The 16,687-nt window shown below is 55.2% G+C and overlaps 1 protein-coding gene across 1 annotated transcript; it reads left to right on the top strand.

Annotated features, from left to right (window-relative positions):
- Positions 1–8,712: 8,712 nt before the first annotated feature.
- Positions 8,713–16,614, top strand: PCIF1 (phosphorylated CTD interacting factor 1). Its single transcript, XM_079720370.1, has 15 exons — positions 8,713–8,860; positions 8,951–9,075; positions 10,338–10,475; positions 10,653–10,783; positions 10,897–11,051; positions 11,730–11,877; positions 11,972–12,055; positions 12,313–12,412; positions 13,488–13,650; positions 14,345–14,517; positions 14,661–14,747; positions 14,833–15,017; positions 15,645–15,738; positions 15,831–16,006; positions 16,104–16,614. Exons 1-15 carry the CDS (start codon positions 8,737–8,739, stop codon positions 16,333–16,335), a joined length of 2,115 nt encoding a protein of 704 aa, XP_079576496.1. The 5' UTR covers positions 8,713–8,736; the 3' UTR covers positions 16,336–16,614.
- The last annotated feature ends 73 nt before the right edge of the window (positions 16,615–16,687 follow it).

Genomic DNA, 16,687 nt, shown 5'->3' on the forward strand with positions numbered 1-16,687 from the left:
ATCCTATTCTTCCAGCAAAATTCACCTCACTGTTATCTCTTCTGAAGCCTTCTCCTTTGCACACCTACTTCCCTGGTCGTCCCAGTAGAGTCCTTATCTCCCTGTAGCAGACGGTGTATTTATGTGTCTGCCTCCCCACTCCTCCGTGGGCTCCCTGAAGATGAAGAGCCTGTCTCAAGGTTCTGGGGCAGGCCTCAACACATATCGGGCAGTGAAGAAATGGAGGGGCGCCTCACGCCACATCAGACACTCTCTGGGCCATGGAGACCAGAGGAGGCGTCCCACTGCCCTCATCTATTCTTGGCTTAACTGGCTTCTCTCATCTGGTCCCAGAATGGCCAGAGAGCCACTCCCTGTGGAAACCACAGCTTGGGTGGCAGCCTGCTTCCAAAGCTTTCCTAGGGCCAGGCCCACTTGCCTTGGAAACTGCCTTAGTGATACTTCAACTGCAGAACAGGGTCTCGGGGCAGCTCAGGCTTGGCCTTGGTGGGGAGGAAAGCAACCTGGAAAAGGGTCATGTTGGAGCCTCCCTTCCCCAACTGCCAGGACCTCAGGGCTTAAAATGTATGGTTCTCTCTCAGCAGCTTCTTGCCGTAGTGGGAAAGAACAGGGAGGTGAAGGTATGTGGCACCCCGAGCCTGTATGTTTATGTTTCCGCTTTAACATGGAGATGGCTTTGTCCCGATTTGAGGCCAGGGTCCTCAGAGGCCCTGATAACAGGCTCCCGCTGATGCCAGAAACTCGGCCTCTATGCACCAGTTGAATCTTGGAGACAGAGTTTTGGGTGAAGTAGAAAAGAATAGCTTTATTGCTTTGCCAGGCAAAGGGGGAAACAGCGGGCTCATGCCCCTCAAAATTGTGTGTCCCAACCTGGGAGGATTTGGTGAGGAGTTTTTTATAGCAGTAGTTCAAGGGCAAGGTTGCTGATAAGGGTTAGGGTGCTTGCAGGGCCTGCACTCCTTTAATCCGGCCTCAGGTGGTCTCCTCCTAATGAACTTCTCTGGTTCCTTTAAACTGGAATGAAGCATGCTAACATCTTCCATTTGTTGGGGGTTTTAGTTCTGTAAAGACCTCAAAAATATTATGTGTATCCCTTGAGGTGGAACAAGGACCCTGCCCCAAGGCTGCACTATTGTTTCTTTCTTTTTCTTATTTTTTTTCTTTTTCTTTTTCTTTTTAAAACATGTCACATCTTTTATGTTTTTATAAATTTATTTATTTACTTTATTTATTTTTGGCTGCATTGGGTCTTTGTTGCTGCGTGTGGGCTTTTTCTAGTCGCGGCAAACGGGGCCTACTCTTCGTTGTGGTGCACCGACTTCTCATTGCGGTGGCTTCTCTTGTTGTGGAGCATGGGCTCTAGGCACGCGGGCTTCAGTAGTTGTGGCTCACGGGCTTAGTTGCTCCGCGGCATGTGGGATCTTCCCGGACCAGGGCTCGAACCTGTGTCCCCTGCATTGGCAGGCAGATTCTTAACCACTGTGCCACCAGGGAAGCCTGATCACTAGTGTTTCTTGACTGCTCCTCCCTTGCCTCTGTATCCCCTCTCTTTCCTAATTAGCAACTGTTTAAAAAGCTTCTATGCTCAGGAGCCCCACAGGGTCCTGCTCGGTTTCACGTCCAGGACTGGCTCTGGAGGAGCTCTGCTTACCATCTCTCCCAACCCAGATCTGCTGTCTAGTGAGGCTTCTACAGAAAAGTTGATGGAGTGCTTGAAAGCCCCAGGATATTTGGTTGACCTGCTCAAACCCATCTTGGGAGTACAGGACCCCAGGCTGCTGGCAGGGGCTCTGCCACATTGTGCAACTCATGTTTTTCTTGGTGTCCCAAAGGGTGCTGCCTTGGTGTTCCCACCACAGAAACCAGAGCCTGGAATAGAGATGGGGATACCTGGAAAAGTCACTAAGACTTCAACCCAGTGTGGTCTGTCTGTGGTCAACAAATACTTACAGAGGCTTGGGCACAGCACTGGGTCTGGGGACTGCAGGGGTGACAAGCCCTGTCCCTGCCCTTAAGCAGTCCACAGCCTCGTGGACGGAGAAAATGGACAAACACTGAGCACAGGCCATTAGGGGAATACAGAAGAGGCTGACCTAGCCTAGCCTGGGTTCAGGCAAGTTCAGGGAAGGCTGCCTGGTGGAGGCAACATCTCAGTTAAGATGAAGGCTGAATTAGGCAAAGGGGGAGGAAAAGTGAGAGCAAACAGCATGTGCAAAGGCCCAGGGTCAGGTGAGAACTCGGCACATTTAGGGAAATTATAAGGATCACTGGGACCAGATGAAGGAGAGATGGTTTGAAGGTCTGGACTGTGAATAACATGAATGTATGTAAAGTGCTTGGTGCAGCCCCTAGCAAACGCCCTGCCATAGTAGCTCTCATAACTATAGTCTTGGAAGCCAAGGTAAGGGTTTGGGACTTTGTTGTGCAGTCAGTGGGGAGACATTCAAGGGTTTTAAGGCCAGGGTGACTTGGTCAGATTTGCAGTATGACCAGACTTAAAGAGATCCCCGTGACTGCATGGTGGATTATGGACCACGAGAGAAGCAAGGCTGGGGGATCAGAAGACCAGTTTGGGGACTGATCTCCAAACCAGTAGTAATTCAGAAGAGAGGTACAGGGTGGGGGCTTCCAATATCCCCCAACAGTGGAGTAGAGAAGTATACATTGGAAGACAGGATACAGCAATGAAAATTAACTATAGCTACATACAACAACTTAGATGGGTCTTACACGTGCAACGTTGAGCAAAAGAAGGCAAACGCATATAATTCCATTTATATAAAGTTTGAGGAACAGGTGAAATGAAGGAATAGTCTTTAGGGATGCGTGCTTAGGTGGTAAAACTATAAAAGCATGGAAGTGATTATCGCAAAAGTAGCGGGAACAGTGATTACCCTGTGCTTCGCAATATCTTGACCTGAGTGATATTTACCACTTTCACTCTGACAGATCATCTACCTTTCTGTTTTGTGTGCCTTCCTGCATGTATACTATTTTTTTTTTAATATTTTTTATTTATTTGGCTGTACCAGGTCTTAGTTGCGGCATGAGGGATCTAGTTCCCTGACCAGGGATTGAACCCCGGGCCCCTTGCAGTGAGAGATGCACAGTCTTAACGACTGGACCACCAGGGAAGTCCCTATGTGTACTGTTCTTCACAAGAAAAAGATTTTTAAAATAATGGGGCTTGCTCTACGTAGTAGAGATGATAGACAGAAGGGATGAGGATATAATGGGAAGAACAAGTTTGGGGAGGCAAAGAAAGTGATGAGCAGTGTTTAACACTCTGAGGTAGAGAAACCTACAAGATGTTGAAGTGGAAATGTCCAGGACCACTATGTGAGCTCAGACAAGTCGCTTGCCCCGAGTCCAGATTCCCTTCTCCACAATAGAGAGAAGCAGTGTGGTTTTAAGGAATCAGCCTTAGGTTTTGGTGTTAAGAACCCTGAGCTTAAAATCCCAGTTCTCTTACTTCACGGCTGTGAACCTGGACAATCACTTCACCCCTGCCCCCTCCCCCAGCTTCAGTTTCCTCATGTGTAGATTTGATTTAATCTTTTCTACTCTCAGGGTTCTTGCAGAGGACTACATGGTAAAACAGGATAGGCACTCCGGAAGTTTGATGCTTTGATAATTAAGAGAATCTGAACAAGGAATGAAAAAATACGTTGAAAACATGAAGGCACGAACATGTAACCATCACTATATGATTTTTACACTCCAGTGTTAATAAGAACTAGCTGGTGAGCTTGTAAAGCTGGGCATTCTGTAAGTCTAGGGTGACCATATAATTTATTGTCCAAACCAGGGCCCTTTTGAGAAAGGAAGCCATTTTAATAATTATGCCAGGACAACAGACATAAATCAAGACTGTCCCAGGCAAAGCAGGACATGTGGTTCCCCTGTCTGAGGTGGGGACCCTGCATCTGATTGCCTGTCAAGCCTCTCAGGTGAACTGTACGCACTGTGAGCGCAGGATCGTGGCACCTGCTATGCCTACAAGGAGCTGGTTTCTTTCCAGAGGTCTCAGATCTACGTGGAGCAAGCCTCAAACCCCGTGAGGCGATAAGAGCTAACATCTGTTAGTGTCAGTTGCTGTGCTGAGTACTTCCACAGGCACCATCCCAGTTAATTCTCACCAAACCCTGATGAGGTAGGCAGCCTTATCCTCCATTAGAGGAAACTAAACCTTAAAGAGGTTAAGCAACTCCTTCAAGGCCACACATCTACATCTAGGGTGGAGGAGGAGTTTGAACCCAGTCAGACTGATGGGAACCCTAGTTCTTAATTACTGTTCACACTACTGCCTCGGGTTTGCTGGCACCCCCCCACAACCCCACCAAGCTGCTGGGACCAGGCACCACGGACAGGAGCGACGGCCCAGCTGGGGTATCTGCAGCCTCAGGCTCTACGTGGGAAGCGCAAGTCGAACAGCAGGTGGCAAGCCTGTCTTCCTAAGCTATCACTGGGAGGTCGGCTTACTGGGGAGGCCAGAGGGAGGTGGAGCTAGTGAGTAGCCTGCTCGCCCCTACCAAAGAATCCTGCGGGCAGCCAGGCATGAAGGACCTGGCGACTGCCATTCTCCTGCTGGGTTAACTTTTGTGGCCGGCCTGAGGTCTCAGTGAGGTTTTGCACTGCAACTAGCAACCACTGGTATCAGTGTTGGAAAGCCCTCTGATGCATTTAGTTTATAATTTCCCAACTTTGCCAAAAGCCATCTTTATTATATGTTTCTCAGGGCTATTTTGAGTTTCTTCTACTCAGGGGCTCTTAGAACTTATGCAGCCTCATTAGGGGAGAAAGTTCGATGTGCATGCAGCCTGCATATAGGAAATGGCTGGAAAACATTCTGGACAATGGTCCAAAGACGACAAGCGACTGCCCGGAAGTGGCGGAGCCGCGACGCAGCCAAGACCCAGGTCCTCAGTACGTCCAGAGATTACGTCACCAGGGCTCCGCCCCCAGGTGGGCGTCTGAGCCCAGCCCCCGCAGGTTCCAAACCCGCTCCGCGCCCCCTGGTGCGCACACTCAGCCCGACTGCCAGCGCACCGCCCACCGAGGTCCTGTGGTCCCAGCGGGTGTGCTTGCGGGGGAAACTGAGGCAGGAAGCGTGCTTGTGGGTTCATTCCTGCCTCAGTCCACACCCCAGGGCCCGCAAAGCTGCCTCCCGCTCCTTAGACCCGCATGGAACAGCAGGGAAGGACGGCGGGAAGGGGAGGGGGCCCACAGCAAGCGAGGTCTAAAGAGTCGGCCTGTCCTGCCACACTCAAGATGGCGGCGCGGCAGCGGCGAGGTCCCTCAGAGGCGGTACCAGCGCATGCGCAGCGCGGAGTCCCGGCCCGGGACACAAGATGGCGGCAGCGGCGTTGGGGAGGGCGAGGCGGAGGCGGCAAAACGGGCGGTCGAGCAGAACGTGTAGCCGCGTCCCCTCGAGTCCGCTGCGGGCAGGTAAGAGCCCCAGGAAGCCATAGTCCCGGCGCGAGCCGCGCCAGGGTCCGGGGTCCGAAGCCAGGCGGTGGTGGCCCCTCCGGCGCTTTCCGCTCGAGGCTACCGCTTGCCCCGTCTCTGCCGCCGCCGCCATCTTAGGCCCACTGGTGGGCGGCCGGGCCGGTGACCTGGATGAGGGAGTTGGGTCCGGGGAGCGCGGGCGGACCGGTCTTTAGAGTCCCTCCGCCGCTGCCGCCGCCACCGCCTTTGTGTCGGTCTCCGACTCTGAGTCGCCTCAGCCCGGGGGCGGGAGCGCGCGGCGGGGCGGGGGGCGGAGCCCGGGAGATGGGCCGGCGCGCGCGCGCCAAACAGCCCGCCCCCGCTGGCGGGTAGGGGGAAGGTGCGCGCGCGGCGGGGGTTGGGCCCTCCCCTCCGTCGCGCGCCCCCCGCGCCTGCGCACTTTGGAAGCCCTTCGACTGCTCCCTACTGGGCCGGAGTATTCTGATTGGTGCGTTACTGAAATGATCCCGCCCCCATCTTCCTCCAATCCTGGAGTCGGACTCTCTTCCTTCTGGTGGGTTCCTCTGGCTGGTTCTGGAGATACGCTTGATTATCCTTAAGCCGTTGGCCCCTTGTCGAGGTGCGGTATGCGTGGGGGCCGGGAAACCACAGGATAAATAACAACTTTTCCTTAGTAATAGCAGTTATCTCTTACTTGCATAGGTAACATGCACTTAGTACAGTGTGCTAAGCTCTACGCATCGAGACCGTAGAGGTAGTAATTCTGGTTCTAAGTTGGAAAGTGGCAGAAGCTTCTGGAACCAGGGTCTGTCCAAACCCAGGGTTGGTGTTTTGGCCACCGACCTGCTGCATCCAGATACCTGGGAAATGAAAAAACTTTTTAATCATAAAAAAGTTGGTAAAGATTTGAAGTGGTGTAAAGTGAGAAGATTAGTCACCCAGTCTCCCAATCCCACTCTTGGGCTGTGTTTAAAAAATACAGATTCTTGTGTATCTCCCCTCCCCATCTCTACGGTGTGGAGTGAGGGACAGGAATCTGAGGGCTTTTTAAACAAGTTCCCTGGTGGGTCTGATGCACAGCTGGTTTTGGAAGCACTGCAGAGTCCCCATTTGGCCTCACTAAGCTGTGCTGCTTGTCCCCCCCTGCATAGTTCATCTACCTGGTGCATCAGTATCACACAGTATTTCTTGGGGAAAATATTTCAGTGAAGGTGAACACGCTGTGTTATATAATGCATTGGCATGGATTATTATTATTTTAAAAATTAAAGACCTGATTCAAAGAAATGTGTTTTTTCCTCACTGTGGGTGGCTTGGGACCATGCCCACTCCCAACCTGTGATACGTATGTTGTTCACTTTCGTCTTAGGGGTACTGTGGTTGGCCAGACCAGCTACGTAATTTGTGACATCAAATGTAGAAATGAAAACACAGGCCCCTTGTTAAAAGTTTATTAAAGATGTGAAGACCGTGACAGCAGAGCATTAAACGAGTCTCAGGGCCCTTTTCAACTCAGGGTCCCGTGGGACGGTGCAGGCTGCAAGTCTGTGAGTGTGAACCTGTTGGTTGGGAAGCTTGAGAAGTACCGTTTTCATCCCCTGAATCCCCAGATCTCCCAGAGTGTCCCGCCCTGTCCTGGGGGCTCCCGACGTGCTCTGTGTCATTGCCCCTCTTGTTGTTGTCCCTGTTCTGCAGCATTTCACAGGTCTGTGACTCTCTTTTCTTCTCTTTGCTCTGCAGTTGCTGATGCAAGGAATCCCCTGGGCTCCCGTCCACTCCACTGCTGACCAGCCCACACGCCTGCACTGCACGCTTTCCTGCAGGCCTCCCCACTGCCTCTGTGGGACCAGGGGGTCCATCTGGCCGGAGAAGAAAGCCCTCTCATGCTAGCGTTGCAGACCCCAGAGGGTGAGAGAAAGAGGGACCTTGTTCAGCCCTGAGACCTGTGGGTCCACCCCGAGGCACCAGGAATTCCTCTTCCCCAGAGGACCAAGGCGGCTCCCCTTGGTCAGTGGTTCCAGACCTTTTTATCCTGGCCCCCTTTTGTTGTATGTGTGTTCTCTTGTTCCCTGCATTTTTATCTGCCAAACTGTACAGACGAAGTAACCGTTCATTTTCCCCTTTCCAAATTAACAAAGATGTTTGTGACTGGGTGTACAATAAAATCAACAAGCCAGTGATCACTACGATGTCGCCAACAACCGTCAGAGCTTCTGATTGTCATGAGATAATCAATGTGACCACAGTCAGTTGATAAAATTTCAGCAGCAAAGATAACCAGTGTTTAAATGTGCCTTTGTGGTCTTTTTGTGGGTAAACGTTTGATTTCTTTTGGGTGTTGCGACATTGAAAACAACTTTAGGAGCACCAGGCTGATCTCAGTTGGCCCCCTAGGAGTCTGACAGCCAGGTGGGGAACCACTTTGGCCGTTGAGGCTTGTGCTGGGTGTGCTTTGGGTGGGGTAGTTAGGAAGACAGATCAGAAGGAGCTGACCTTCTTGCTGGTGTTTCAAGTGTATTTTCACCTGGGGATTATGAAGGACTGAACTCGGTATTCCTTCTCAGTCCTCATGGTTCTTCCTGCTCTGTAGTGTAGAACAAGGCATCTAATTAGATGCCATGCCCCTTCCTGGCCTGTGCTGTGTTCCAGTTAGATTTTACTGGATAGGAAAAGGAAAGAGGAGCAGTTACTATTTCTTCTTACGGGAACAGCTTCTCAAGGGCAGACTCTGTTCTGTCTTGTCTGCCACTGTTGGTGCTTTGTAAACATTGGCAGAATGAATACAGCTCCTGCTGGGTCCAGGTACCATGGTGAGCACTGGAGAGAGCTGAACTGTACCCAGTACTGAGGCCTGGGAGTTCTGACAGTCTAATGGGGAGACAAGCCAAGTTAATGGACCAGACTATTTGAGTGCTACAATCCTACAATCCTAGGACTCTGATCACCTAGCCTGGGGAAGGGAGAGTCAAGGAAGGGTTCCTGGAGGATGTGGACCTAGTGGCAAGCCAGGCAGAGAAGCGGGGAAAGAGTATTCCAGGCCAAAAGAGCAACGGGAGTGCACCCATTTTACAGTTGAGGGAACTGCAACTTAGAGCTGAGGGCTCTTGTGGCACAAGGCTGGCTGTCCAGGAAGGGACTGGATTGGTTTCTCCACACGTGCAGGTGGTCACTGGGGCCCTTGTGGATTGTAATTGGGGTGCAGTGCCGGGGGGTGAAACTGACCTCCATGCCCTGCTGGCCCTGACACCCTTCGGTCCTCTGTGTGGCAGGTCCGGTGTGGGTGCTGAGATGGCCAATGAGAATCACGGCAGCCCCCGGGAGGAAGCATCCTTGTTGAGTCACTCCCCAGGCACCTCCAATCAGAGCCAGCCCTGTTCTCCAAAGCCCGTCCGCCTGGTGCAGGACCTCCCAGGTACTGGCGAGGGGCAGTGGTTGGGCGGTGGGGTAGGAAGGGTGCCCGGGAGCAGTCTTGACCCTGGCTGGGCTCCATGCTTGCTTGCAGAGGAGCTGGTGCACGCCGGCTGGGAGAAGTGCTGGAGCAGAAGGGAGAACCGTCCCTACTACTTCAACCGATTCACCAACCAGTCCCTGTGGGAGATGCCCGTGCTGGGCCAGCACGATGTGATTGTGAGTGCCAGCCTCCGGCAGGGGTCTCGGCAGCTTCTGGCATCTGGGCCTTCCCCAAAAGTACCCTGAGCAGCTATTATGTACCTAGCCCTGTGTCAGGACCTGGGGACACAATGCCAAGCAAGACAGACACAATCCTGCCCTCATGGAACCTATACTCCAGTAGGAGAGACTGTCTGACACCTAGAAAGATGATTATAGTGGACGATGCTGAACTCGTACTGCGTGTTGGGCACTGTGCCTGTGATGTGGTTGTTAACAAGGTAGACCTGGCCCTGCCCCCTCACACTCAGGGGACACACAGTCTCCTGGAGGGGCCAGGAGGGTGACAGTGTAGCACCTGCTTGAAGAATTGTGTCAGAGTACAGCCTGGATTCTTAGCGGGTGTGGGGAAGGGAAGGGGACAGGGAAGGCTTCTCTGTGAACCAGTGTTTAAGGTGAGAAGGTAGGCTGAGTGAAGTAGGAAGCGGTGAGCGCTGTCTGGGAACTGGAACGTCCATGTGACAGGGAGGTGGGGGCGTGGGCCGTCTGGCGGGAATGTGGGCTTTTGGATCGCCGTCAGTTGGGGCAGACTTTCTTAGCACGATCCACCCCCATGTTGCAGACGAAGACACAGGCTCAGAGAGGGGAAGCGACTGGCCCAAGACCTCAAGCCAGTAAGAGGCAGAGCAGGACTCGCACCTGAGGGACTTCAGGGCCAGGCCCTGCTGCCCACCGTCACACACATACCCTCCGTGTCTCCACAAGACTTCCCAGAGTCTTGAGTTTTCACTTTATTCCTAATTTTCATTCTAGTTCTTTTTTCTTTTTTCTGGCCACTCTGAGCAGCTTGCGGGATCTTTAGTTCCCCCACCAGGGGTTGAACCTGCGCCCTCAGCAGTGAAAGCTCGGAGTCCTAACCACCGGACTGCCAGGGGAGTCCCCCATTCTGGTTCTTAAGGAAAAGCAGCTAACATGTACTGGGCACTGATCCCATGCCAGACGTCATGTTAAACTGGTCCTTTAATCACCTTTTCAGTGGCGAGGTCGGGCTCAGCTTGGCTGTTCCGAAGGTGAGGGAATTAGGAAGGGGAGGCCCTCCCCCGGGGCGCGCAGTCGCCAGGAGCAGGCAGGACTGGAGCCGAGCGGCCCTCCCGCATCCCAGCCCCTCTTCTCTGCTCCAAGGAGTGGGAGCGGGGGGGCGGGAGGCGGCAGGCCTCCGCAGTACTGGGACTCCTAAGCCGCTGGCCCTGGTTGCATCTCTGCTGGTCTCCCTCCACCAGTCGGACCCTTTGGGGCTGAATGCGACCCCCCTGCCCCAAGACTCAAGCTTGGTGGAAACCCCCCCGCCTGAGAACAAGCCCCGAAAGCGGCAGCTCTCGGAAGAACAGCCCAGCGGCAATGGCGTGAAGAAGCCCAAGGTGAGTGTGTGTGGACTCAGGAGCTGGCTGGGCCGTGGCAGCCCAGTCAGGTCCCCTGTGAGCGCTGGGCATCAGCAGACTGGTCAGGAGGGGGCCCAGGGCGCAGCTCACCAGGTGCACACGGCGTCGGAGCGTGGGCCGGCTCTCCTGACCTGATGCCTTTGACTCTTGCTCCAGATTGAAATCCCCGTGACACCCACGGGCCCGTCAGTGCCCAGCTCCCCCAGCGTCCCAGGAACCCCAACCCTGAAGATTTGGGGGACATCCCCTGAAGATAAACAGCAGGCAGCTCTCCTCCGACCCACTGAGTGAGTCCCTGCTGATTGGCTTGGGAGCGCCGATCACTGATGGTCGGCCTGCCTGGGACTGTGGGGTGGCAGGCAGGGCATCCCTTTCCTCATTGCTCCGTCTGTGCCCCAAGGGTGTACTGGGATCTCGACATTCAGACCAACGCTGTCATCAAGCACCGGGGGCCATCAGAGGTGCTGCCTCCACATCCCGAGGTGGAGCTGCTCCGTTCCCAGCTCATCCTGAAGCTTCGCCAGCACTACCGGGAACTGTGCCAGCAGCGAGAGGGTAACTGCCTCCTGGGCCCCAGCCTCCTTTGCTTCCATCCACCATTAGCAAGAGCTGGGGCTTGGCCCGTGGGGCTCGGGGAATGGCACAGCGGAGCCCAGTGGTTGAGCGTGTGCCGTGGAGGGGTCCCGGCTCCACTAACCACTGGCTCTGTGACCTCGGGTTTATCGATTAACTTCTCTGCCCTTGAGGTTCCTCATCTGTAAGATAGCGACAGTAACAGTGCCTACATAAAGGGTGGCTGGGATCAGTAACGCCAAAACAACAAAAGCAATCATTAACAACACTTCCAGTGCTCACTGTCTGCCAGGCACTGTTCGAAGCCTTTTTATGTACCTGTAAAAGGGCATAAAAACCCGAGCACCTATACCTCACAGGGTTACTACAAGGAGTAACTGCGTAATAAACTAGCTTTTATTAATTAGTAGGTAAGCCTGCTTAACTTGGCTGAAATATAGAATCCATCCCTCCCCTCTTTGTTACCCTTTGTAACACCCTTTATAAAACTAGCAATTCTCAGGGTACTCTGGGAAATGTTGCCTAGGACTAAGCTCCTGACGTAACAGGGGCCGTCTTGTTTACTGTTGCATCCCCAGTGCCCACGCCATGCCTCCTGTGCTGGCTGGCATGGAGCCCACTGACTGAATCCAGACCTTCATCAGCTCTCCCGTCCCACAGGCATCGAGCCCCCCCGGGAATCCTTCAACCGCTGGATGTTGGAGCGCAAGGTCGTGGACAAAGGCTCTGATCCCCTGTTGCCGAGCAACTGCGAACCGGTTGTGTCACCTTCCATGTTTCGCGAAATCATGAATGACATTCCCATCAGGTACAGCCCTGCAGCTGGGGCCGACCCCGGCAACTTGGTTTGTGTGCCCAGGCCGGTAGAGAAGGGCTCTAAGTCTGCCTACTCTCTAACCCAGGTTATCCCGAATCAAGTTCCGGGAGGAAGCCAAGCGTCTGCTCTTCAAATACGCGGAGGCTGCCAGGCGGCTCATCGAGTCCAGGTTTGGCTCTGTCTCGTGACCCTGGCATAAGGGGGCTCTGACCAGAGTGGGGGAGGGCACAGGCCATTTGGCCCACTCTTAGGGCCCTGTCCTTGCTCTTGGTGGCAGGAGTGGGGCCAGCTCCCAAAGGCAGAACAAGGGTCATGATGTCAGCCTGGGTGTTGATGCCCAAATGCCAGTGGAAATAGGATGGGAGGAGGAGGGAGGGTGGAGCAGATGCTTAACAGCCGGCCCCTTTATGTACCCTCAACTGGCAGGAGTGCATCTCCCGACAGCAGGAAGGTGGTCAAGTGGAACGTGGAGGATACCTTCAGCTGGCTGCGGAAGGACCACTCCGCCTCCAAGGAGGACTATATGGTGAGTGGCCCCAGCCGGAAGGCCAGTGGTGGGAAGGCTCTGTGGCCACTGTCTCCGAGAAGCCCACTCTGCCTGCTGAGGCTGGGCGGGCCCCACGGCAGCCTTCTGTGCAGTACAGCGCACCTTTGACAGTCATCAGTCCCCACACTCACGTCTGTGAAGATGTTCCTCTAGGCTCCTGGCTTTCTCCCAAAGAACATTTCCGTCCGCGTTCTTAATAGAATCCTGTGCTCGGCCACACACCATAAGTAGCTGCCTTTTCAACTTAGTGAATGTTCAACACCTCCCTTTAGATTTTTGGAAACAGATCGATAAACTGCCTTTTCTTGGGTGTGTGGCCCTATTTCAGTTAAGAGCTACCACCAGATTCAATCGCCCACTTTAATGTGTCCAAAACAATTCTGTTTTCTGGCCCAAACCCATCACTTCTTTAACTCTCCACCAGCACTAGCAATGGGCTTTCTTTTCAGGACCATTTTTCACAAGAGACAAGGTTTCGCACTTCACGATAGTAACTGTGTACTTGACACGTAGAGAGTGACAAAGGTAGGTGTACTCACTAGCCAGAGTGACTCATTTTCACCCATCACTTTGACACGTGCAATTCAGCATAATTACAAATGCCTACCAGTTAACCTTACAAATTGCTAAAAGCTCAAATTGCAAATCTGCAGTGACCAAAGAGCCCGTTTTACAATAGTCTTTCTCCCCATAGACTGCAAATGCCTTATAAGCAGGGATTGTGCCTGGTTTGTCTGTTTCCCCAGCAAGTATCAAGGGATTTGGCCCAGTGTAACCCCAACAATAAGTGCTGGCATTTATTGGACACTTACTGTATGCCAGGGGCTTGGCAAGCCCTTAATGGGAATGATCGCATTTAATATTCAAACTGCCCTGTTAGGTAAGTATTTTGTGTTCCCTTAGCAGCTGAGGAATAAGATTCACAGATGCTGAGGGATTTGCCAAGTGACAGAGCTAGTAAGTAGCAGAGCCCGTTTCAGGACGAGGACTGTTGGAATCCAACAGCCCTCCCCAGCCAGCCCACCAGAGCCCTGATCAGGAGTGTCTCCTCCAGGATCGCCTGGAGCATCTACGGAGGCAGTGTGGCCCCCACGTCTCGGCCGCAGCCAAGGACTCCGTGGAGGGCATCTGCAGTAAGATCTACCACATCTCTCTGGAGTACGTCAAACGGATCCGAGAGAAGCACCTTGCCATTCTCAAGGAAAACAACATCCCAGGTAGGGCGCCAGGTGGCAAGGAGCCAGCTGTGACGCCATCAACTCAATATCCCGGGCCCTGACTGAAGGGACAAGTGAGGCTGAGCCTCAAGGCCGCCGACTGGTTTGGGGAAGCCTGTTTCTCCCGGCAGTGCTTGGGGCGAGACCTGCTGTGACCTTTGGCTCTGGGGTTTTAGCACTCCTCTAGGAAACGAGAAGGGATGAGAAAGGGAGAGCCGGAAGAGGGAGAGTGAGACAGGCCAGGGGTAAGTAGTTAGGTGGACCCGCTTTCACATCCGTTCTCTGCAAGCCTCACTGAGGTGTGTCACCTGGCCACAGGAGCATGTGAGGATTCCGTGGGAACTAAAGTGCTGGGCCCCAAAAGATCCCTAAATAACGTATTGTGACTATGATGATGATGAAGGCAGTGCAGGTCTCATACTTCTGCCTGGCAGCAAACCCACAGCTTGCACGGTGGCCCGGGGGCCCGAGTCAGTACGGAGCGTGTTGACGTGGGCCACCGGTTCTTGCGCCTGCCAGTCGCCTAGCTGTTTCCTTAGTTACCGAACTGTCTGAGTTGCAGTTTGCTCCTCCACAGGGTGAGACTTACCGCCCTTGGTTGCTGGGATGCGCGTGTGAAGCGCCTGGCCCTCGGTAGGCACTGAGGCTGTCCAGGGTGAGAGTTGGCGGCCCCTAACTCTTCTCCTGCCCACAGAGGAGGTGGAGGCCCCTGAGGTGGAGCCCCGCCTGGTGTACTGCTACCCAGTACGGCTGGCCGTGTCTGCGCCTCCCATGCCCAGCGTGGAAATGCACGTGGAGAATAACGTGGTCTGCATCCGGTATAAGGGCGAGATGGTCAAGGTCAGCCGCAACTACTTCAGCAAGCTGGTAAGAGCTGGGGGATGGGGGAGGCAGGTGCCCCCAGGAGGGGGATGTGAGGGCTGATCTTTCTGGACCTGGAGTCCTCTGCAGGAGGCAGTGACGAGGGAGGGAAGGGCTGCTGCTGAAGCCCCCTGCTTTCTGTCCTACAGTGGCTCCTTTACCGCTACAGCTGCATCGACGATTCTGCCTTTGAGAGGTTCCTGCCCCGAGTCTGGTGTCTTCTCCGCCGGTACCAGGTACGGGCCTGGGGCAGCTGGAGTGGGGGCTTCTCTGGAGCGGGGGGAGGCTGCGCCCCAGAGGCTGAGCGCGGCTGCTCTGCAGATGATGTTCGGCGTGGGCCTCTACGAGGGGACAGGCCTGCAGGGGTCGCTGCCCGTGCACGTCTTCGAGGCCCTCCACCGACTTTTCGGCGTCAGCTTCGAGTGCTTCGCCTCACCCCTCAACTGCTACTTTCGCCAGTACTGCTCCGCCTTCCCCGACACGGACGGCTACTTCGGCTCCCGCGGGTGAGGGTCCGGGCCCGGTGGGTTCCCTATTGCCCAGGCAGCCATCCTCCAGAGCACAGAGCCCGCCTGGGTCAGCTGCTTCCCGAGGCTTGAGGGCTTTGGAGCTGGGCAGTCTTGGGTGGAATCCCTGCCCCCACCCCCTCACCAGCTGTGTGACCTTGGACATGTGGCTCAGTGTGTGGGAGCCTGTGCCACGCCCTCACCCAGCCTGTGGCTCTCAAGAGAATTAGCCCAGGTGTGGAGCAGCAGCGCCTGGTTCCGGGCACTGAGAGGAGTGAGAGGCGTGGCGGGGGCCTGGGGTGCGGGCGAGAGGGGAAGCTCAGCAGCAGGGGATTCCTGGGTGTGGCTCGTGCTGTGGTGGCACTGGGGTCAGAACTGGACTGGGCCTCCAGCTCCTCCACTAACCAGTTCAGTGGACTTGGGCCACCAAGCCTGAGCCTCTGTGTCCTCATCCATGCAACAGAGATGGCCACACCTTGTCCCAGAACAAATTAAGGGTGACTCTTGGTCTCTGGCCTGCCCAGAGCCATCTCTCCAACGTGGCTGCCTACACACGGGGGGCAGCGCCTGTTCTTGGTGGAGGGACTGGGTCCTGGTGGGACCTGAAATGCTCACCTCTGTCCCCAGGCCCTGCCTGGACTTCTCCCCGCTGAGTGGTTCCTTCGAGGCCAACCCTCCCTTCTGCGAGGAGCTCATGGACGCCATGGTCTCTCACTTCGAGGTGGGTGTGTCGCCGTGGGTGGGGGGCGGCGAGCAAGATGGCCGGCCGCTGGAGGGCCAGGCCCTGATGGCCGCCGTGGGCCCCTCCCACAGAAACTGCTCGAGAGCTCGCCAGAGCCTCTGTCCTTCATCGTGTTCATCCCCGAGTGGCGGGAACCCCCGACCCCAGCGCTCACCCGCATGGAGCAGAGCCGCTTCAAGCGCCACCAGCTGGTCCTGCCGGCCTTCGAGCACGAGTACCGCAGCGGCTCCCAGCACGTCTGCAAGAAGTGGGTGCTGGGCGGGCGGGGCAGGGGGGCTGGGCTGCCGGGCAGGGCTGACCAGGCCGGGCCGGGCCCCTCCCTGAGCCGCTGCCTCTGCCCGCAGGGAGGAAATGCACTACAAGGCCGTCCACAGCACGGCCGTGCTCTTCCTACAGAACGACCCTGGATTTGCCAAGTGGGGGCCAACACCCGAGCGGCTGCAGGAGTTGAGCGCCGCCTACCGGCAGTCGGGCCGCAGCCACGGCTCTGTCGGCTCCTCGTCGTCCTCCTTGGAGGCCAAGGACCGGGACTCAGGCCGCGAGCAGGGCCCCAGCCGGGAGCCTCACTCCACTTAACACATCCTGCGGGGAGGAGGAGCCCCAGGGTGCTGGTCTGGACTGCTGGCGCTCAGGCCTCTTGGGGCTGAGTGGATCCCAGGACCCAGACTGCCAATGACATAGGAAGATTACAGCTCTGCCAGGGCTTCCCCTCCCTGCCCGCATCCCCCCAACCTCCCACCTCAAACTCACTCCAAGTCCCCTGTAAATAGGCCCCGTGCCTTCCCTTCCTTCCCCCGCCCCCATCGTGTTGCCACCTTGTTTCATTTGTAAAAGGAAATACAGAGCCACCTCTCCCCTCAAGAATGTGTGAGGGTCTTGAGGGCAGAGAAGGCTGAGGAACCTGGAGCAACTTGTGGGACCACAGCCC

This window comes from Hyperoodon ampullatus (assembly GCF_949752795.1).
Source record: "Hyperoodon ampullatus genome assembly, chromosome: 14".
NCBI lineage: Eukaryota > Metazoa > Chordata > Mammalia > Artiodactyla > Ziphiidae > Hyperoodon > Hyperoodon ampullatus.

Bases quoted from the DNA above. Each gene is read 5' to 3' on its own strand.
- PCIF1 (XM_079720370.1), top strand. From the start codon at position 8,737: ATGGCCAATGAGAATCACGGCAGCCCCCGGGAGGAAGCATCCTTGTTG. The intron at 15,018-15,644 runs GTGAGGGTCCGG...CTCTGTCCCCAG, and splicing joins GGCTACTTCGGCTCCCGCGG to GCCCTGCCTGGACTTCTCCC. The intron at 15,739-15,830 runs GTGGGTGTGTCG...CCCCTCCCACAG, and splicing joins CCATGGTCTCTCACTTCGAG to AAACTGCTCGAGAGCTCGCC.